Here is a 22,569-nt window from a genome sequence, read left to right on the forward strand (position 1 = left end):
TCTTCTACTATTTTATGATCCTATGAACTGGTCCTATGACCCACAGACCAACACTTCTCTAGGAATAACATTTGGCAATTCCAGTCATCTCATCTCAAAAGAATGAAATAAAACAAGAAAATATAAAGGCAACAAGGATGGTCATTTGCATTTATAGGTTAGAACTTCTCTAAGAGTCAAAATAGGCTAGATCTCTTCAACTGGTAAAAGAGTTGACTGAAAAGAGCGAGGAAAGCATGAATGACAGAGAAATTGAATAGAAAACTATTATCTGCTATTTATCATTAAAAAGGGAACAAATGAATTTCCAGATGGATGTTTTAAAAGTAACAAATGCAAATGCTGACTTTAAAACACCACTCAGTGTGGTGGCATGTTTTGGAGATCAAAAATCTAGGATGATAGATAAATATAGGGGGTACATACATGAGCTGAATATGCAATTGTTACAAGAATCTCATAGTTTGTAATTGCCAAAAGATACAATATCAAGAGGGATATTATATCCTTTGTTCCTTCTAGGCCCTTTGTTCTATACTCTGGCTGCACCTACTTTTTGTACTGGCTATTGTTGGATATGGAATATAGTACTTGGGATTATGACCAAGTATGATTCTTATAGTCTTTAACATCACATAGGTTAAAACATAGCCCAGGCTTCTGAGGAAAGAAGCAAATCCAGGAAAAGTTTTTGCTGGCAGGTGATGTGGGTTAAAGCTGTAAATTTTCCGCCCAGTAAATCATATACAAAGTGATACCTTATCCACCTCTTCTCAGTTCCTCCTGCTAAAGAAAAATCTATCAGTAAGGTCAAGAATTACATTGTACAATGGATTTCCTCAAGCAATAGATTCTTTTTGTCCAGAGAATAGGGTAAGAAGACATTTTTTCTTATTTGAGCATGCCTAGATATCAGCTACAGTGGACTATGTTAGCTTTAATGGAAGAAATCAAGAACTATCTTTGGAGATGTAGTTTCACAGTCCATGGCCTACCTCCCCACTGTTTGCATTGCATTGACACAAACACAGTAATAATGACATAGGAAGTTGAACCAGGAGATTCTTCTATCTGAAGAATAATTCAAAGAAAAATACTTGTTCAGTAAACAAGTAAGATCCACACTGCAATCCACCATCCAGCTGCACAAGCAACTGGAAGAGGGAAAAAGTAGAAGCAAAATGACAAGCAGATGTCATCCAATAAATGTCCATGGATTAAAAACCCACGTGTCCCTAATGACTCTAGGTAGAGTGGGACTCAGTGGAATGCGTTTTGTGACTCCTATTTGAGAGGATCAGTCAGTGTGTAACACCACAGACTGCAACTCCTTTCAGCCCAACAACATTGGAGCCACGCCCTCTGCAAACTAGGCGCAGGTATAGCTAAACGGCTCAAAATTCATGTCACCTTACAGTGCTGAGCTTAACAACAGGTCCTCGGGGCGCGCAAAATCCGCTCTTTCCGCCTGACGCTGGTTCCTGGTGCCCCCACGGTAACGGGAGGGCGGCTCGCTGGCTCTGACACGTCCCCTCCCCAGCCGCCTCCCCTCTCGGAACCCGCATGGAAGAATCATAATCATCAAGGTTGGAAGAGACCTTCCAGATCATCCAGTCCAGATGTGAAGCCAGCACTACCACTGTAACTCCTACTCCACTAACCCCTATCACCCAGGGCCAGATCTCAACCGACTCCTGAACACCTCCAGGGATGGTGACTGGACCACCCCCCTGGGCAGCCTGTCCCAATGCATCACCACCCTAACAAGAGCGAGCCGGGGCCGGGTTCGCCCCCGCGGTGTCCCCCTTCTCTCCGCCGGCGCTCGGGGCTCGGCGCTGCCGCCGCGTTGCCCGGTAACGCGCTCCCGGCGTGTGGCTCCAATGGCGCGGCGGGGGCGGGCCCGCGGGTTGCCCGGGAGACGGGGCTGGAGTCGCCGGCGCGGCGGTGGATGCGCTGTGGGCTCTGCGGGCGGGCAGGTGAGGGCTGGCGGCCGCCTGGGCAGTGGCAGTGGCAGGGGCTCGGCAGCCGGGCCGTGCGGGAGGGAGGGAGGGGTGCGGCGGCGCTTCTCGCCCCGAGGGGTGCGGCACGGCCGGGAGCGTCAGCCGGCCGGGGGCTGCCGGGCCGCGCCGCCCTGCGCACACCTGCGCACACCTGCGCTCCGGAGACGGAACGGCCCCGCGGAGCTCCCGGGGCTTCGGGCGGTGTCTGAAGCATCCAGGAGCGGGCTGTCGGTATTGTCTGGATTTTGCACTGGTTGGGGGTCTTTCCTGCTGTATGTGTATCTGTACAGACGTGCTTGTGCAGAAATACGAACTTAAAATCGAGTGGAGGCGGAGGCAGCAATCTTTAGAAGAAGCGAGCAGTGTGGCAAACGCCCTCCATAGGGAGGGAGAGCTTTGGGCTTGTTTGTACTCTAAATGCTTTTTGTAGCTGGGACAAGTGTGGGAAGGGGGAGCAAAATCAAGCTTAGAGAATTAAAAAAAGCATTCAAATACAAAAGCAAACTGCAGGCTAAGCACGCAAAACTTATGAAAGCGAATTTGAGAAAGCAGACTCTGCAAATGAAGAAATAATTTTTATTTCTGTTCAGTAAATTCCTCTGATACCTTAAGAGATGTTACTGTACAAAGAGGTGGTCATACAATAATTTGAGAAACTGTTTTGGAAGGCTTAAAGAAGGCAGGTATGAAATCAAAGTCTAAGATCTTTAATTACTTGGAATGCTGCAGTAAAGATCATAATCCTGGATTTTAGAATCAATAAAGACCATAGTGTCCTTAATAATGGACTTAACCACTGCATGATATAAAACATAAATACTTGGAAATGTCCTTTTTGAGCCCCAAAACTTGTTGCAAGAGTATCCTTCTGATGGCCATGCACTTAGTATTTCAAAAACGTTATGGGCTAGGAAGTCCATTATGTCTCTTTCTAACTAATTCCAGAAGTTTTTTGAGGAGTGTACAGCCTCTGGTTTTATGCCTCATTTAAAAATTTTGCCATGAAAACTTGCAGCTACCTGCTATTCATAAGAGCATTTCAGGGGAAGAATTCTAATAATAAACACATATGGTAAACAATCAGATGTTTTTCAGACTTTATAACAGAGTTATTTTGCATAAGTTATTAATGGGAAGACGTTTTCCATTGTTTAAAACAAAGTTCAAGGTGCTAACCTTTGCGCTTCCTAACTCTTTGTAGTCCTAAACCAGGGAAAATGCACTTAGGTTGTGGCATTTCTTTCCTAATTATAGGCACAACTGTATAGGTTACTGATATGTTTTAAGGTTTCTGTAAGAGAATAAGTACCTTGCACAAATTAGTCTAATTAACTTTGTGTTACCATTATTTTTGTTTTGCATATCAGAACTGCTCAAAAGCTTCAGTTTAAGACTGTAGTCATCTTTAGCAAATAGTTGCAACCCATATGGAGACATGCTGATCTAAAGAACTTGCAAAGGTAATATAGAGTATGCATGAAATAATACCAATAATGCAAAAATTTTTAAATATCATAGGACCATTGTTTTACTTACTGATTTTTTGGTCGCTTATTAATTATTCTCCCTGACAAGGTATCTACAGTCTTCTTCCAGCTCTCAATGTTTCAATGTTTTGTGCATTCTGTTACACCAAATCTTGGACTCATTTAGTAGCTCTGGCTATTTAAAGGGCCCATAACACAGTGATAAATTTGTCCTTTGGTCATCTGCTATGAAGAAAATTTCCATATAGCAAGAACAAAATAGGAAAGTCCTTGGTAAGTTTGACTAATGGTCCATTGAATTCAGTGCATCAGTAACAGTGGTAATAGGAGATGATAACTAGGGAAAGCAATACTTCCTCTTCCTGCAGTCTTTGAGTCAGAGTTGATGTAGACAGAGTTACTTCAGCAAGTCCTGGTGATGATATTGTGTAACTCACATAATTTGTTCTATAAAGCAAAAGATATGCAGCACAAGAAGAGAAGTAACTATCAATATAACATTTGAATTACAGCAACTGACCACAAGAACTGTGAATTCACCTGTAGGATATAGGCAATTCAGTGACATTGTGTTACTTAGGCTAGCCCTTATTTATGGTAGCAGCTGAGCACTGGAGAAAGACAGAAGCTTTGTATAGTATTCTTTTCCCCATTTGTGTCCTATGAGCACACCTTGGCTGAATCCATTGGGGCCGTTTAGTCCTTATCCTGTTCCAGCACAGACTGGAGAATTTGATTTTGCTGCTGTGTGAGGGATTTATTTGGCTATCAGTATAGGCCTGTACAATTTTGCTGACTTTTTTTTATTTGTTAACAATATCTATACTAGCTCTCAAGATAGCCTAAAGATTGGAACATGCCTCATCCAATTCTTTCTTGGTTGGTGTTTTAATTTATGGTGATAACCTTAACTGCACTTTTTCTCTTATAAGTCTCCTCATTACATTTTTTCACTTGGGCTATTTAGTTCAGTTTTCTGTGGGAAGCTGTGTGTAAGCAGACAAGTTGATAAGTAGTGATTTCTAAGATCTTCATCAGTGATGAATCTTTTTATTTGTTGTCCAGTGCCTAATGTCCTATTTAATGATGGGAGAGGCTCTCAGAAGCCATTGTTGCAGTGGAAAAGGATTGATGTCATATTTTTTTTTCTTGGGCTGTATATTATAGGTTTCATATTGATTACATTCATACTGCTTTTTGCCTCCTTAATGAAGTTTTTTTCTTAATGCTTCTAATGACTGTAAGTTTGCTGCAGGTTCAGGAACCTTTACCTGCCTTTCAGCCTATGTGACCAATTTGAACCCCACTGCTTAGTGTGTATGATATAAATTGATTTAAATAACACTTATGTATCTCTGGTAATTACCTCATCATACCAGGCTTTTTTAAAACCCTGTATATAAATCTTTAAATTCATCTCTCTTGAATATACCTACCAAACGTAGTGCATGAATGCCTGGTACAACAGTGTTAAGCTTCCTTCTGTGTTGAAAATAGCTTTCCTAACACATTGTATATCTCTTCTTCTGTCTGCATCCCATTGGTGGTTCATACTTTTCCCCTAGTTTATTACATCCTGTGTTTGACTGACTTTATATGTTTTTTTTCCTCTTTCTCTCCTTTTGACTGATTCCATTCTGCTTGATGTGCTACAGTTTTGTAGTTTGTACTCAATTTCGTGGTTTCTTGAAACCAACCATCTCTATTTGCATCTTTTGGGGGCAGAAGGTGTATAAACCAAATCCCTTTGGTTTATATGTTTTAAGATCTGTTTTGTTTCTGTTTTAGATATAATTGTTGACATTTACTTGTACCATTAGATGATGTGCTCTGTAGCCTCTTTCTTAATGAGACATAAATGGCCTAATTTGATAGTCTGAACCCTAATCTCTTTGGTTTGGCCTTTTGTATTCTCTTTTTCAATCTGGCTAAAGAATCATTTGGGAGTTTTTTGCTAGGCTTGATTATATTTAAATTTTTTTAGCATAGGCAAATCGAGGTCTAAGAGAACTATTTAATGCCACTATTTTCATTCTCCTAACTTCCTTTTCAAGTTGGTACCTGTTGTCTGAAAATACCTGTGATGGAGGACTGATAATGATGGAATTAATGAGGATATGTCATATCCCCAATATCAATTTCATACATAGGTTTAGGTTCCAGGAAAGAAAGATTAAAACTTCCACTGTCAAGTGTGAGGTTAGCGTTGTGAAAGCTCTGTAGCCATTTGTTGCTAACCTACAGCATGCTTTTTGTACTGAACTGCTGGCTCGGAACATGCACGTACTTGTATCCCGTTCACCTTTCCAGAGAATGGAGTGCAATCTTGTTGCAGTTAAAGAGTTTCTTACTTTGGAGATGGTTGTGGTGTTTGCTTTTTCAGGGTTCTTTCTGTCTTTATGGTTATTGGAGCACAAGTGGCCCCTGAAGTGTCTGAACAAAACTGTTAAACTGATTGCTCTGTAAAAATTCCTAGGCAGAATTTAGAACATTATCTTGGATACAACTTTTCAATAGTTGATCTGTTTTTCTAATGAAATCAACTCTTTCTTGCCCACATCCAGCTTTAGCCATTTATCCAAATCAGGAAAATTAATATAAGATGATATACAGGTGGATGTCATCCCCACTTTGACTGTTCAACCTTTCTTACCTCACAAAATCCATTAATAAATACAGATGATTTTAAATATTTCCTCGAGTTTCACAGCTAGAAAGAATTATTTCTCTCCTTTTTTTCATTACATTTTTTTCTACTTTCAGTTTATTTTGTCTATGGTCTTGTTTGTGCTTCGGATGCTAACTTTTTTTCTGCTTAGGAAAGTTCTTGTTATGTGAGGAAGTGTTTATGGTATTTCATATATCTGCCATAGAAATTTACTTAATAGTATTTATTATTTAATTTATATTTAACATCTACATCAGCAAACTATAGTACAAAAAGTTGATATTATTATAAAAGTATTTACTTTAAAATGTGTTAATTTTAATTCCAGAAAGGGATTTAAACTCTTTTAATCTAAATTTACTGCAATCTAACATGTATCTGAAGAATATCTTAGAATGGAATGACTTAGCTAGAAATAGATAAATCCTATGAACATGATACAAAAAATACATGCAATGTGTTTCTTGGCATGTTACCTGTTTGCTGACAGACCAAACAATCAGCAAATGACTGTGGGGTTTAGCTACCTGCCAGGTTAAACACTGAGGCACTTCAGCTTTGAGTATGTTCAAATTTTATACAAGTAATGACTATGAAACAGAGACAAGTATTTTGGTATAGATGTAGTTTTATGAATAAGATTATAATTTTTCTCTGTAAATATACTGTGTGCTCTTTTTGTCTTTTTTGGCCAAGGACACAATTGGAGGCATCTAACTTCCCATTTCTTAAATGTTGCAGGTATTCTTCACAGAAGAATGGAGGCATCTGCTAAGCTATAGTAAAAGTGGTACTATATATATAAATATACTCATATTTTTTTCTGAACAGATGGTAATTTATTTTCTTATAAAAAGACTATAAAGCTTCATTGAATTTATTTTTAAGATCCAGTTATGGAACATCCTTAAGAAGATACATGATCAAGTCCAATCCACTGCTATTGTTGGCAGCTAGAGCTTAATCTCCTCCATAAACTGATAAAGCTCAATCTTAAAAGTAGCTTGTGAGAAGGTTGTTCTAAAGTCTCAGCCCAGTGTAAATCTGGCGATGATGGTTGTGTTGCATGTCTGTTACAAATGGCTTATTTTAGTCACTGTTAGGTGGCCTGGCTGTCCTGTATGTCATGCCCTGATAAATCCATACAGCTTGTTGGGAACGAGCAAGTGAGGGAAAAAATAAAAAAGGACAACTATTTAGAGCCCTGCTTATGTTTGTGCCATTAGTAGCTTAGTAGGAGTAGGGGAAGTCTGGGGAATTCTAATTCTTAACTGACCTTGTATGACATAGGATCACTGCGGCATAGGTTTGCGGTGTCACTGTTGTATGATTGGTTATTGCACAGCTTTATTCTAAACATTGTATTTTAGGATTTATTTTAGGATATTTAGCATCATTACATGCTTCATATTCTCAGTGTACAGGTTCTTAAAGCATTAGTTAATAAATAAAACTGGAGGCTTTAGTGGACTTCTTTACTACAGGTATTGATGTAATGAATTCACATAATGGCATACAAATTATTAAATAATGAATTTTTATACTTTTTTAATAAGGTAATTTTTTAAGTATTTTGTTCTTGAGTTATTTGTTATGTGTTTTCGTCATGAAGACACTCATATAATGAAATTTGTGTCTTCAAAATGCAAAATCATAGCGCGTTAATCTTTAGTAAATCAGTAGTTAAGGTAGATAATTTTTAGAGCTACGATGGGACATATTGTGAAATTATGTCTACATGGATTGGCAGAGAATTTTGTCATAGAATTGGGTACAGCAAAAATAAAAATTTCTGAGATGGTAATATAGTTATTAATTGAAAATAATTCTTAATTTTGAAATATACATAATGCTGCTGATTTGTGGCAAAAATATATTAAAAAACCCCAGATTTTTTAAAGACATTAGACAAATGTCTGAATATTTCTCTTTATAATATTTAAGCAGAAGCAGTGAGTTAGAGATGCATTTGGAAAAAAAGAAGTGCATGCTTGATTTGTCACAGTATAACAACTACATTTATTAATTAATAGCAAATTTGGTGGTAAAAGTGGAATATCAAAATAGAGGTTTATTATCTTTCTGCTATTCATGAAGATCTTTTTTCACAACTGAAATGCATTGCTGGCTTCAGATATTGCCAGATAACATGGGAGAATAGCATTAGTTTGTTCATTGCAGTGCCATATAGGACATTACTTTCAAATGTAATCTTTTATCCTTTGTTTTCTAGGTAAACTATATAGGTATGTTTTATTTAGGTACAGTTTTCTTAGTGTGTAGAGACTAAGGCCACTATAGTCTCCAGCATATCCTTTCAGATTCTTAAGGTCATGTCTTTGTGGAAAGCAAGGTAGTAGCTTCCTGTCATAATGAACAGATATCTGTACTGGAGTGTCCAGAAGATCAACTTTCATATGAAATATAAATAGAAGATAACCATTGATTTATTTTTTTTATGATTTTTTGGGAGGTAGGGTGATTGGTGGTGTTTGGTTTTTATTAGTTCTTGACCATTGTAGCACTGAGCTTTAACCACACATTGTGATGTTTGTATCCTAAAGCACCACAGTTTACATCATCACTTCCATTTTTTCCTTCTGGCTATTTTGGGATTTCTGTATTTATGCCTAGTCAATCTGAAATGAGCTAAAGGGGAGTACCTAGTTCCAAAGGGAGAATTGTGAAATGTCTGCAGCACAGGCTTGATTATAGAATATCTCAAATTTGAAGGCGTCCTTAAGGATCATTGAGTCCAACTCCCTGTTCCTTGCTAAACCATATGACTAGGAGCATCATTCAGATGCTCAGTGAACTCTGAAAGGTTAGTGACATGACAGCTTCCAGATGGAACCCAGTGACCGACCATCCTCTCAGTGAAGAACCTTTTGCTAATGTCTAATCTGAATGTCCTCTGATGTAGCATCATACCATTTTCTTTTGTCAGCTCAAAAATGAAACAATTGTTTCTGCGTCAAATGAATATGATTTTTTTTATCTTCTTTCATTCTTTCTGGAATATTGTAAATAAATTTATTGGGCAATCTATTGTAAGGCTGAATACACCTTGAAGATGTCTCTTCTGGTCTGATCTATCATGGTACATTTTGTTGTCCTTACATTGAGAGCAAAGAACACTTAACTAGAGATACCAACTGTACTTTAGGTTAAATGCATACTCAGTTACTTATAAAACATTTAATAATATTAACCCTAATTACAACAATTTAAGGAATAGAATACTTTGAGATTTTTCATATTTTTATTGTAATAAATAGTACACAAAGCTTTATTCATCCTACACATAGGTTTTATTATACCTGTATGTCATGGTTTAACCCCAGCCAGTAACCAAGTGCCATGCAGCCTCTTGCTTACTCCCCCAACACCAAGATTTGGGAGAGAATCGGAAGGGTAAAAGGGTGCAAGACTCATGGGTAAAGACAGTTTAATAGGGAAAGCAAAAGCCATGCACACAAGTAAGCAAAACAAGGAATTCATTCACTACTTCCTGTGGGCAAGCAGGTGTTCAGACATCTCCAGGAGAGCAGGACCCCATCATGCACATTGGTGACTTGGGAAGACAATCATCACTCCGAATGTCCCTTTCTCCTTCTTCCCCCTCCCATTATATGCTGAACACGATGTCATATTGTCTGGAATATCCCCTTGGTCATTTGTGGTCAGCTCTCCCTGCTGCATCTCCTCACAGCTTCCCATGCACTTCCAGTCCCTCTGCCAGCATGGCAGTATAAAAAGCAGAAAAGGCCTCACCTCTGTGTAATCTGTATTGATTATAATCTCTGTATTGTCAACCCTATGTTCAGCACAAATCTGAGACACAGCCCCATACCAGCCACTGTGAAGAAAATTAAATCTATCCCAGCCAAAACCAGCACACATATAATAGTTTTTCCAGCACTTGGAGATGAATGGTAGAATAGGCAAAAAAATATAACGAACCCATGATGCATTTGCAGCTACTAGTCTTTCATGTCTTTATTTTTCATGTATAATTTAACACAAAACTTCTTAATTTATTTACAGGTAGTTGTAACAGATGTTTTTAAGCAGTTTAATTTTCCACACACTATCTTGAGAGGATTTGAATTGCATCTGTACCTTTGAGCTGAAGATATTACCAGTTTACTGAAAGGATAATACAGTATCCATATTCATTTAGCCCATGCTTCCCTGATGATCCTGAAAGTAAATGTGAATCACAGTGTTTGTCTGTCTTGAGAGACTCATTGTTTTGACAGGTTGGTATAGACACTAGGAAACTCAGTTCATATAGATGATGGAACAGCTATAGACATAACAGAGAAACAATTTCGTTACTGTTGAACTACTTGTAATTCTTTGATTAAGATTCTTAATGATGCAATGTGCCCTTATGAGAAGACAGATTAGCCTGAAAGCAAAGACTTTCCTAGACATGTGTTAATTTATTTGAAACCATGATTTTGGTGTGTAGCAAGCAGAAATAATGTGGATATGTTTTGTCTAGCAATTTGTAAAATTTTTATACATAGGAGTGGTACATCAGTCATATTTTTATCATTTAGTCATAGAACTTGGATATAGTTGGGGATTTTTTCAGCAGTGTGATTAGAATTGACTGAATTAATCCTATGTTTCTCATACAGTTTATCAGACCATGTAATAATGTGCACTTCACATTGTTTGAGCCAAAATCTCAAAGGGCAAGTTATTTGAAAAATTTCAGCAGTACGGTGAGAAGTTCCCTCTCTGTGTTCTTGTGTCTGTATCCATTTATCTGGAAGACTGTATAAGCACAAAAAAAATCTGTTAGTCTTGAAATGCTAAATATAGTGAGTGTCTGGATTTAAATATTTATTGTTTTGTGTGTGGTTTGTATTTTTTTGTTTGGGTTTTTTCCCTGGGATGTCATAATTTCTGAGAAAGAGGTTGGAAACCAATAGTATTGCTGCTTTTCTTTATTCCTCTGCTGTATATGTGGAAATGTAGCTTGCTTATACAATAACCTTAATGGAAACTACGTGTGCTGGAGTAGGACAGGTAATGACACTGAGTTGCTCTGTGGAAATGGTAAGTAATGTTCACCACTAACATCAGGTTAATAGTTGATACTTCCACCTGTTCTTTTTCTACTTTGCTTTGTTTATTTCTCGATTAAACAATTGACTTTGCAGTTTTTTGCATTTATTATATTACTGATTTTGGAAATCAGCTTGTTAATCCAGTACAGAAAGGCAGAGGTTGTCTGGATTCTGGGTTGCTTAAGCAACTGGGTTTTTTAGATCTTCATAATCTCTGTTGAGGATCTGATAGTTGCTGTAATCATGCAGTCAGAAAGATTTGTATGAAAATATCTCCTAAACAGCACAGCTGATGAAGTGTGCTGCTGCAGTACCGAAATGTGGTGTGAGCAGTACAGCTTTTATTCCTCTTTTTACCTTTTTTTTTCATTGCTATAATGTACTGTGAAATTTAATATGAAACTGGGGAGCATACCAGCAAAGGATACTGCCTGTGGAAGGAATAAATGCCATCAGATATGTGAAACTCTTCTGAGAGAGAAAAATGAAACAGATCCATTTCGATGAATTAGGTAAATTGGGCTTTTTATATTTCCCAGCCAGTGCTGGTGGCTGTAGCTGAGCCTTTCAGGCTCTACTGGCTGCAAACAATGGAGTTGCAGATCTTTTTTTCTTTCTTTTTTTCTCCCTTTTTCAAAAAATGTTAAACCGATGTTTGGCATTTGTGATAGTTTTGGCCCCTCCTACTGTGCCAATTGAAACCACTCCCTACATAACTAAAACAAATCGTTCCCCATGACTCTGAAGATTACATTTCAATACAAGCTTTTATGCACTGAACATTTCATACAGACATTTCATTTGAAAAAAGAAAGTAATTTTTAGGAGACAGATAAGAATTACTCAAACAGCACCTCATTTTCAGAGCTCAGAAACACAGCAAAATCTAGAGCTTGAAGCACTAGTCTGCTTTAACTTAAAATATATGAATATATAATCTATTTATTGTTTTATTATTGATTTCTGTTTTCCAGTAGAAAATCCAAGACATAGAGCATTTAAATTGCTGCTAAAAGTATTTCAGATTTATGATTTTAAAGCTTATTAATGTAAATTCATATCAGAGTTCAGATCTGTTCTTTGAGTAGGTTGTTGTAGTGTTGAGTAAATTTTAGCACAGAACACATTGGACTTATATGTGTTCAGGTTCTGTATTTTTTATTTCAACTGTGCCTTCTGTCATGGCTTGGATGACTTATATTTCTCACTGGTTTGATGAAGATGATTGGTATGAAGGACAACGACGAGTAAGAATTGTTTAAATTAAAATTTTCTCTTTTACTGCTTTTATATTTTTCTTCTTTAAGCTGCTGTTTATTATATTGATAGTATCAAAAAATAATATTTCCATTGTGGTACTCGCAAGGGATTTTTAGTAGTTTTAATGAGGTCTTGAATCCTGGGTAAAGCACATCCAAAATGAGATTTTTGAAAACTAATGTTGCTAGCTGGATAAAAGGTACTGGAAGTTTGATGGCCACCTACTTGCATTTTTAGGTTGCATAATTTAATGAGTAATTCTTTAATATGCAATGAGATGGAAATCAAACATTTAATTTTATTGTATTAGAGGAATTAATATAGCATGCATGGAGTAAACTAAAGTAGTTATAAGCAGTAATTGAGTAAAACAAAAATATTTGGGAGATATTAAATGTGTCTAGTTGTACCTTGGATAGCTGTACGTTTTTATTAACATGTTTCTGAGGAGGGGGAGTTGTTACTATAGCAACATTTGCAGGATATCTTTGATTTTTTTTTTTAATGTTTATTAACTGCATGCCTTAGGCAAGCTTAGACTGCAGCTGCTTTCATAGGTTTATGGTAGGAAGTGAATATAAGTCTCATATATTTCACTGTGTTAAGCTCCTTTATGGAACCATTATTTCTGTGATTTCTTTTTCTTGTTTCCATACAATATCGTCAGCTAACAAATTGGAATGCAGGAGATGCTACTGAAACATAAGCAGCTGCTTTCATTATATTATTGTGTATTACTTGATAATGCCAGTTATATGCTCGTAAGTAAAAAAAACCGGCAGATTTTAATACTGTTTCACTGCTCTCTTTTTATATATCACTCGTGATGCGAATGTTTCAGATGTGGAGTTACCTTTTAGTAGCTGTCATCAGAGATTCAGGTGTGGGACGTGCCAAGAGGTAACTTTATCTGACATCAGAACTACCTTGGCAATTTGTATACAGAAAAGCAATCTTCTGGTGATTGGAGTAGTTCCGGATTGGAAGAGGAGAACAAAATCTTATGGAAACTCTTAGATGCTTCATAGTGAGATCAGACATGGTTGTATATATCTCTTTGTATTACACACAGTATCTGCAAACTAGATTTCTGATACCATACGATTAACCAATACTCTATAGATGATGCTAGATGTGTTTTGTATTGATTAGGTGTGTAGTTTAGCATTGCTGATGATGTATTGTTAGAACTGTTAGCATTTCTGCATGCTTTGTTTTGAACCCAAGTGTTGGTCTTTATATTACTTTGTTAAAGTTGCACAATAAAGGATATTCTAGTGAAAAGTACAAGTAGTGTAGTCAAGACAGTCAAAACCACTCCTCTGTAAGGCTTGTTTTAAGTTATGTTTTTTTAATGATGTTTACCTTAGATTTTCTAAGCAGGGTATCTATCTTGGATTAATGTATTTGGGTTTTATTTCAAATGTTTGTTTCTGTGAAATACAATCTTGGGCTGCGATTTCAAGTTTCAAACTTCAGAGAAAGGTCCACAACTACTTCCCTTGTGAAGCCAAGAGATCCTGTGGTTAAAGAAATTCTGGTAGTGATTTGGGTCCAAGTTTATTGTGGAGGTTTAAAATGGCTGTGAACACTAGTAGAACACTTGTTCATTTAAAATGAGCTTTTAAATCAAAGTATTCTTTTCCTAGTCATTGTCTGGATAACGGAATGCACGCATTTTGAACACTTGCTAGGTTACCATAGGCTAGGAAATGTCATCTGCAATTCTGGTGTTTTTGAAGAGTCTTGTTGAAGTTCAAAGCTTTGTCCAAGGCACCCTCTTCCTGCCTCTGGTTAATCTTCTGATTCTCTGGGAGCTGTAGATGACCTGTATGCCATGAATTGTATACAAAAGTGGAAAAAACTTTCCCAGTTTTTGCAGAGAAGTGTACAAATTGTCTCTACTGCTTAAGGGCAAACTAGCAACAAATCTGGTGCTTTAGTAAGTAGTAGACTACTTTGGTTAAATTCTGCTGGAGGGTATGTCAGGCTGCATTTCTGTGTCGAGCAGTACATGTGTAAACCTATATAATTATTCTACATTGTTTTACATTGTGACTGTCATTATTAATATAGTCAGACTTAGCTCATCTTTTGCCCAGAAGCAGTTTCTTGAAGTAGTGTGTATCATCTCAATCAGACTATGTAGAGACCTACACTAGTAACTGCAGTTGGGTAGATCACATCAAGAACTGAAAATTCATTAGCATTTTGCAGCATTCCAAAGTAGGAAGAATTTTTTTTATTTTGTCAAAATTTTCACGGTATAAGTTTACTATTAGCTTTTAAGCTTCATATATACCAGAATATTTCCAGTTCTCCATCATTTCATGGGTCTGGAAAAATTATGAGAATTTAATTTCTTAACATGGCTGTAATGTGCTTGGTGGAAGAATTATTTATATTTAATTATGAATATGTTATTAATGAATTAATTATGTTTATGTTATTACATGAGACTCAATGCTATTGAGGCAGGCATTGTCAGGCAGAAGTTGTTTACTGCTGTGTCTTGCAGACATGTCAAGATTTCTTGGTAGCCTTGAAGAACTCCATGCTTTTAGCAAACTTAAATGAAATTGCTTCAAACTGGTCCCATTTGATATGGTAATGAATTTGAAACTGTGGTTCCTAGGTCACATTTTCATCCTCAATGGATTTTCCCTCAAAGATGGGTAAATATACCCAATATCTTAGGGAGACATCACTTTGGTATCACTAAAGATCTTTTTGATTATTACGTTATCATTGATATAGTGACAAAAATATTGTTACATGAGGACAGTAGTTACAGGAGCATCAGCATGCTTTCCACATAAGAAAAGATGCAAACTTAATGGGAAGACAGTGACAATAGAATGAACAGAAGCAGAGGACACTGGCACTTCACTGTATATAGCTGTTAAGAAACTAGGGGTTTGTATACACAGAAGCATATTGATTAATATAAGGCTATTGTATATCCACATTTGTATGCGTGCCGTACTGCATGGGGACTCGTTTGGACAGGTCATACACCACATGGACCGCAATCAAAGGATATGTAAGCATCTGTTATTGGTTGTGCTTGATGGTTATAAAGTTACGGATACTTAAAACATGCAAGCACATGTATTGATAATGGAAGAGTGTTAAGTGATGGGTTTAAAGAGCTGTTATTATTCTACAAGTGTCACTGTAGTACAATTGGGAAATACAACAAGCAATGAAATACACTGAGTAGCTGAAGCAGAGAAGCAGGAGTTAGGTTAAAATTAAAATGGTGCCTTTTAAAGAGCTGCAGTTGCCAGGCTACTGACACTGCCGTTTTGTGTGTGGTGCGACACAATGCTCAGTCTTTTCTCCTGTATCCTGTAGTAACTGCATTATTCTGTGAACATCAAGGTTTAGTTCCTTCATCTGTCAAGTAAAGTGATTTCGTTCTACAACCAGAATAATATTTTCCATTTTTGGGAGCAGCAAGGTATTGGAATGAACGTGGAAATGCTAAAGTGGTTTACAAAAAATGACACCTATGCTAAGGTAGGGATTATTAGGCATTTATCTTCAAGCTGTTAATATAAAGCCGTGGCTCTGTATATAGTCCATTCAGTTGTTATTTTTCAATAGTATTTATGATATACAAAATTTAAGTTTATTGTGGTTGGTTGGTTTTTTCTTTTTTTTCTATATTTAGCAACAGGAGAGGGCTTAGAGTGTTCCTGCTTCTGCCAATTGAAAAGAAAGGTTTTTGTTGTCCTCCCTCTTTATTTCATCTCCTTGGAAACTGTGGGCATCATCTGATAGCTTTCCCAGTATGGTGTACATTTTTTACATGCACAGGGTTTTTTTCAGTGTATATTTAGAGTTCAGTATAATTACTTGTACATCCCTTATTTCAAAATAAAATGCTTTTTTAGAAAGTATGAAAAATGTATAAAAATGCACCGTGTGTGAAATCATACCTATATATATTCAGTTATGCTGCCCTTTTTTGTTTTTTTACTCAGGCTGTTCTGATGAACGCTGCTTTCTCCCTTATACTATAAGTATGCTTAACAGAAATCTATAATGTCCGAAAAGATCTGCAGGAAACTGCTTTAATGCATGATACTTACAGGAGACTAAGTCAGTATGCGATGCAACTGTCATTTCTTCTAGATACTATTGTACTGAATTTCAAAGCAAATTCTTCCCTTTGTAAAATGGTATATAGCTCATTACAAGGAGCAGGAAATAATAAGTTTAAAACAACAAATATTAGTAAATAAAGTGTACATTCCTTTCTGTAATACAGCTCAGAATATTTTATGCATGTAACTTCTTTATATATACCTGAATAGGAAAAATCTAGTTGAAAAATCAAATTTTAAGAACACTTATTAAGCATGAATTCTTAAATCAGTGAAAGAATGGTATTGTACAGAGCAGCATTTTTCATCTAAAATTCAAAAATTTCATCTATTAACAGGATTTTTTAAATACAGATTAGTGCAGAATCCTATAAGACACATGTATTGTTACTCTGAAATAAACACTTGTTGAATTGTTTTAGCACCTGTAAGATTCTTGTCTTTCAACATCATAGTCTTTGCTCTTTAACCTAAAGAAGTCATCCTACATATAATGTTTTTCTACATAATGTCCCCCAGTCCATTAATCTATTCCCAGCATAAATGTGGCCCCAAATGAGACATTCTGTTACTAAGTAACATGTTGATATTATCATGAATCAAATGTGGGCTAGGTAGATAGTTGGTCTGGCTCAACAAGGTGTTTCTTATGTTTTTATGTTAAAAACAGTTGTCTCACTCAGAGCAAGATGGTAGTATGAAATTTGTTTTGGATGTTGAAGGCATAGTTTGCTGTACAGTAATGTTACAATAAGCTTTGCCTTTGTTTTTTCACAGCTTACTTCAACTTTTTTGTTAAACAGTAATTATTAAGAAAATTTAGAAAGCTTCCCATAAAGGATGATGATAATATGAACTGCATAGTTGTTCTATGCAAGTGGCTTGAAGACCTTTGTACACACGTTGGTTTAACTTAAAACAAAACTATTAGCATATGGTTTATTTTGTCTGGCTGTCAGTGGGAGACGAATGGGAGAGCAGAGAGGGCATTAAACATAATAGAAAGTATTGAACCAGAATGCAGAAGAAAATGGGAATGATGAACAGTTTCAGCTAGTACACATCAAGAACTATTCAAGTTTTCATTCGCTGCTTCCCCTCCCCCGCCGCTTCTTTTTCCTTCCAAATGGATTGTTGTGAATGGTGTTCAATACCCTTTCTTCTGTAGCACTGAAGAAAGTGTAAACATCTGCTTGACTTTATTTTGAATACATTCTTTTGTATCTCAAGCTAGTTATATTTTTAAGGTAGATATTATGGGAACAAAGAAGTATTATTCTCTTCTTTAAAATTCTGTCTTCTTGTAGTCTAATGAATTTCTGTTTTAAAGGCAAAAATGTCACAGGTTAAACAAGTGGGACTTTTAGCTGCTGGATGTCAGCCATGGAACAAGGATATATGTGCTGCTAGTGGGGACAGATTTGCCTACTGTGCTACCCTTGCTATTTATATTTATCAGGTAAGATTATCCTTGTTTATCAGAATAGTTATGTTTTTACATTGTTGTTGATCTCACTTTGAACCCTTTTAATAAATGTTTCTGCAATTCTTTTGGAAGTATGGTAGGTGCTTAGAAGATGTCTATGTAAAGCTCAGTCTTCCATTCAAGATAGCCCTAAAGTTGTATATGTCAAGAGTTATTTTTAAAAGCCAGGCTCACAATCCAGCAAACACTTGAGATGAATGAAGTGCAGCAACAGAAAAATATGTTCTGAGAGAGAACTGAAGCAATTCTGTGGTTTCATTTGAAGCTGTTGTATAAAAATAGTCCTGTGCACAGTGGATCAAATTGCTTCAAAGTTGTGGATTCCAGAGTTGTGGCCCACCTTTATTTGATTTGGAACTTAAACTGCTCAGGACTGTGGTCTTCTGAAGTTTGTGGTTACTAAAAAATAGAAATGCTGTGATGTGGAATTTTCAGAATGAGAAATATGTAAGGAAATAAAGGATACACTTACTTTAACTTCAAGAGTTATACTGCTTGTAGGATTAAAATAAACAAAATTTCCTGTGTCATGTTTGGGCATGTGATTTTTTTTTTCTCTTTTTAGTTTTTAACTGTATGAAAAAATGAGTATGATTAAAAAAATGAGAAGGATTTCAAACTCATTTTCGTATTCTATCCTGTTTAACTCTTTGGAGATTACTAAATGGTTGTTACCATGCCTATAAATAAAGCATTTTAGGATTGTTTGAATAAAGTTATTAATGAAATTTAATAGTTTATAAGAGATAAGAGAATAGACTTAATACCGATTGAGCTAATTGGATATTTGACAACTTTTCTATCAAATATATGAGAATTTAATTTATTCAGATGTGAGGTGCTGACAATTGTTAAATCCACTATAAGTTCATCTGTAAGTCTAATACTGTTATATGAACTAATCTCCAATCCAATAGTACGTAAAGTGAGTTTACAAAAAATGTATGTCTAAAATGCCTTTTATTATTTGTTTAGTTGGATCACCGATACAATGAGTTCAAGCTCCATGCAATTATGTCTGAGCATAAGAAGACAATCACAGCCATATCCTGGTGTCCCCACAACCCTGACGTGTTTGCAAGTGCCAGTGCAGATAGTTTAGTGATTATTTGGAATGTGAATGAACAGAAAGTTGTGGCCAAGCTGGACAATACAAAAGGTATTTCAGACAAGGAGATATTTGATCCATACAGCTTTTTAATCCACGGTTATGAGAAATACTTGATACAGTGAAAACTCTAAGCAGTTGTTAGGCCAGAGGTTTAACAATTGCCCAAAACAATATTCTTGACAGATTTGTTGCAATCAATTTTAGAAAGTAATGATAGTGTGAATGAATTGCTGTGAACCATCTTGTAAGTGGTAAAGAAAGAGGTTATTCTTTTTTTCTAAAGTACTTGAACAATTCAAGAATTAACTTTGTTAGTGATTTCTTATTGAGCAGGAAAAGAAACCCAGCACAGTATTTTCATCTGTATAAAAGGATAAATAATTAAATTTTTAAACTTGTGTGTTTTCATGATAACTTTACCTAAGTGAAAGCAAATAAAATGTAGTCTTAACAGATTCAAGTATAAATTATAGTGAATTTGAAAAACAGCTTTTGTTTAAATACCCTAAAACTTGTCTACCTGAATTTTCTCTCAGGACTTGAAACTGCTGATTTGGACATTGTGTTACAGGTCCAGGGGGTTAAACATCTGTGTCTGCAATTACCTCTCTCTACCCAGCTCTGATTTATTCCCTTTAGTCAAAACCAGGACCTGTATTTCTGTTCTTACAGTCAATTTCATCAGGTGTTCTTGACTCTTACATTTGCATTATTGGAAAATGAGTGCAACCTAAGAACAGTCAGAATCTCAGGATCTATTAAGCCATTTTGGGACTCCCTACTCTGTTCTCTCCTGAGCATTTTGAAATACCTCTGAAAACCTTGTACATCTTGCATATCATGCAAAAGGAAAACCCAGACTGATTTCATCTATTCTAAAAGAAATATTGTATCAGTTTATGCATTAATATAAAAGCAGATACTTATTTTTCAATACATTGCTTGTTTAAAAATCTACTTCAGCCAATGACTACACATGAAAGAAGTGTTATTATTATTATTTTAATATTTTTAAAAACTAATTTACTTTTAGGATAATATGTTTAAATTTCCTATTAATGCCTCTTTTACACTCTTTGACGTTGCCATGTGAAAATATGTAAAAACAATTTTAAATTGTCAGCTTGAGGAGTTTTTCTTATTTATTCCTTCAGGCAGACATTTTTAAGCTATGGAGATAATGAGGGTTGGAGATGTTAAGGTCAAAATTTCTAAACTGGAATGCCTACAGTTAGGTGTAAGGCAACTGAATTAGAACTGTCACATATCCAGAAGGAAGCTATGAAGAGTTCCCTTAGATTACAGAGCTGGCTTTCCAATTTTTTCACAAATATCTGTCTCTGTTGTATTTATCTCTGAATTTCATTGCAAAAATAGGCATTTTGAGGTTCTCAATATTTTACTAGCTTAGTAGCGAATAGCTTACAGTAAAACGTAGTGGTGAATGGGATTCCAAATGAATGAAAGTATTGTTTACAGGATCAGGCTTATCCTCTTTCATAAGTGTGATTCTCTTTAACACTAATGAAGTACAGATACCGTAAAATACAGTCCATCAAAGTAGTATTAAAGTAATTTGGGAAATAATTTTACTTCGTGCCTATGGAAATGTGTAATTTACTTTTATAGCATGAGATGTTCATACCATTGTCTAAATTTCAGTCTAGTAATTTTTATGTAGAACAATTATTTCTACAATTTTTCGAGAAAATTGCTGATTCTGCGTTAAGGAATACTATACTGAATTTCATATCCTGGTTCTTATCAGGTTTACCTGTATGTTTCAGGAATTCCTTCATCACTTAGCTGGTGTTGGAATGCAGGTGATGCAGTTGCATTTGTGTCCCATAGAGGGCCGTTGTACATTTGGACTATCTCAGGACCTGACAGCGGGGTAACTGTACATAGAGAAGCACATAGTTTCTTGTCAGATATCAGTCTGTTTAGATGGCATCCAAAGAAAAAAGGAAAAGTGGTGTTTGGACATACTGATGGAAGCCTATCTATTTTTCAGCCAGGTAAAAACCGATATGGTAAAATATTTATTTTTTATATATATATTGCTTGTTTCTGTATATGTGTGTAATTCTGCACCTCTTTAATAAATATTTTATAATGTGGGTACATACATAGTATTCCTACTCCTCCCATATCACAAAAATATGTTTTCTTAGTTATACAATGCAGAGCATTTTCTTTACATCTCCTTCATTACATTCCTGTAATTAAGCCAATGACATTGAAGCCATCATGATTTTGAAAGGATGCAGACCAGTATTAGTTTCCTTTTAACTTGCTTTCTTTATACTACTAGAAAAAGACAAAGAATTTGTTTGGGTGAAAACGTAGATGTGTTTGAGAATAGATCATGAAAATTTTGGTGAACAGATAAATTTATTAAAATGTGTTTCAAAACTAGGTAATACTGAAAAATAGATTGTAACAGAATAATAAAATAGAAGTACCGTTACTGTGATTACACTTTAAATGTAAATTCCTTTAATATGTGTCTTAACATTCAGATATAATTGAAAACATAGGCTTATCCAAGTTAGCTGTTTTATTAACTGTGGGTTTCTAGTTTACAGTTTATAGTCAAAATTTGTCTGACTTTTTTAACTGGTGGCTTCTAAAAAGTAACAATACACTGAAGAAAGTGAAATCAGTAGGGTGAATATAGGCCTTCTGTTTAAAAAAAAGAAAGTGGAGGGGCAGACATGGGTGACACAAAGAATTGGTACTTTAACAGTAAAGAATAGAGAGCTAACTTTTTTGCTTTGAGATTGAAGTTCAGCCCTCATCTACCTCATGTGAAATGTGTTGTCGTTGGATCAGAACTTAGTTTGTCACCAAGTGAAATAAATTTAACAAAATTCCTATTCCTTACTTTTAAAGGTTTCAGTCTTTTTGTAGATATCCTACAAAATGCTATTGTGAGAGAACCTGAACATCCACAAGTTCTGGTTGATCGCTTCAAAGTTCAGTGTGATTGACTCGCTGAAGGGTCTAGTATTTCTATTTTAGTGTGACTCATTGCTGCATAATTAGGAGACTACACTTTTTTTAATTATTGTTACCTACTTACGTTTTTCTCTCATGGCTGTATTTTCTTTTTTATTAACTCTAGGCTATCCATTAATGTAGCAGAACATTCAGATCAAAGAAAAAATATGCAACAATTAGTACCTAATTTTTAGAGGAGTACAATGCAGTCATATAGAACCAAATATTCTGTACTACTTTACCTTTCATTTGTTCTCAAAATAAGCCCAGCTTGTTTAAATGACCTGTGACTCAGCTGCATGATCTATAGTGCTGATATCTTCTCTTAACGAAAATTAAAATTTAACAGGGTTTTCAG

The 22,569-nt window shown here is 35.8% G+C and overlaps 1 protein-coding gene across 9 annotated transcripts in view; it reads left to right on the forward strand.

Moving 5' to 3' along the window:
* The first annotated feature begins 1,877 nt into the window (after window positions 1-1,877).
* WDR17 (WD repeat domain 17) overlaps window positions 1,878-22,569 on the forward strand; it is a 56,928-nt gene continuing 36,236 nt past the window's right edge. The window contains exons 1-6 of one of the 9 annotated variants that reach the window (XM_064652524.1): window positions 1,960-1,976; window positions 3,368-3,460; window positions 6,897-12,486; window positions 17,942-18,070; window positions 19,073-19,256; window positions 20,996-21,226. In XM_064652524.1, the coding sequence (XP_064508594.1) occupies window positions 12,376-12,486; window positions 17,942-18,070; window positions 19,073-19,256; window positions 20,996-21,226 (655 nt within the window). In that variant the 5' untranslated portion in view covers window positions 1,960-1,976; window positions 3,368-3,460; window positions 6,897-12,375. The other 8 variants (XM_064652525.1, XM_064652532.1, XM_064652527.1 and 5 more) reach the window with 8 other exon arrangements.

The sequence above is a fragment of the Pseudopipra pipra genome, chromosome 4 (assembly GCF_036250125.1).
Source record: "Pseudopipra pipra isolate bDixPip1 chromosome 4, bDixPip1.hap1, whole genome shotgun sequence".
Classification (NCBI taxonomy): Eukaryota; Metazoa; Chordata; class Aves; order Passeriformes; family Pipridae; genus Pseudopipra; species Pseudopipra pipra.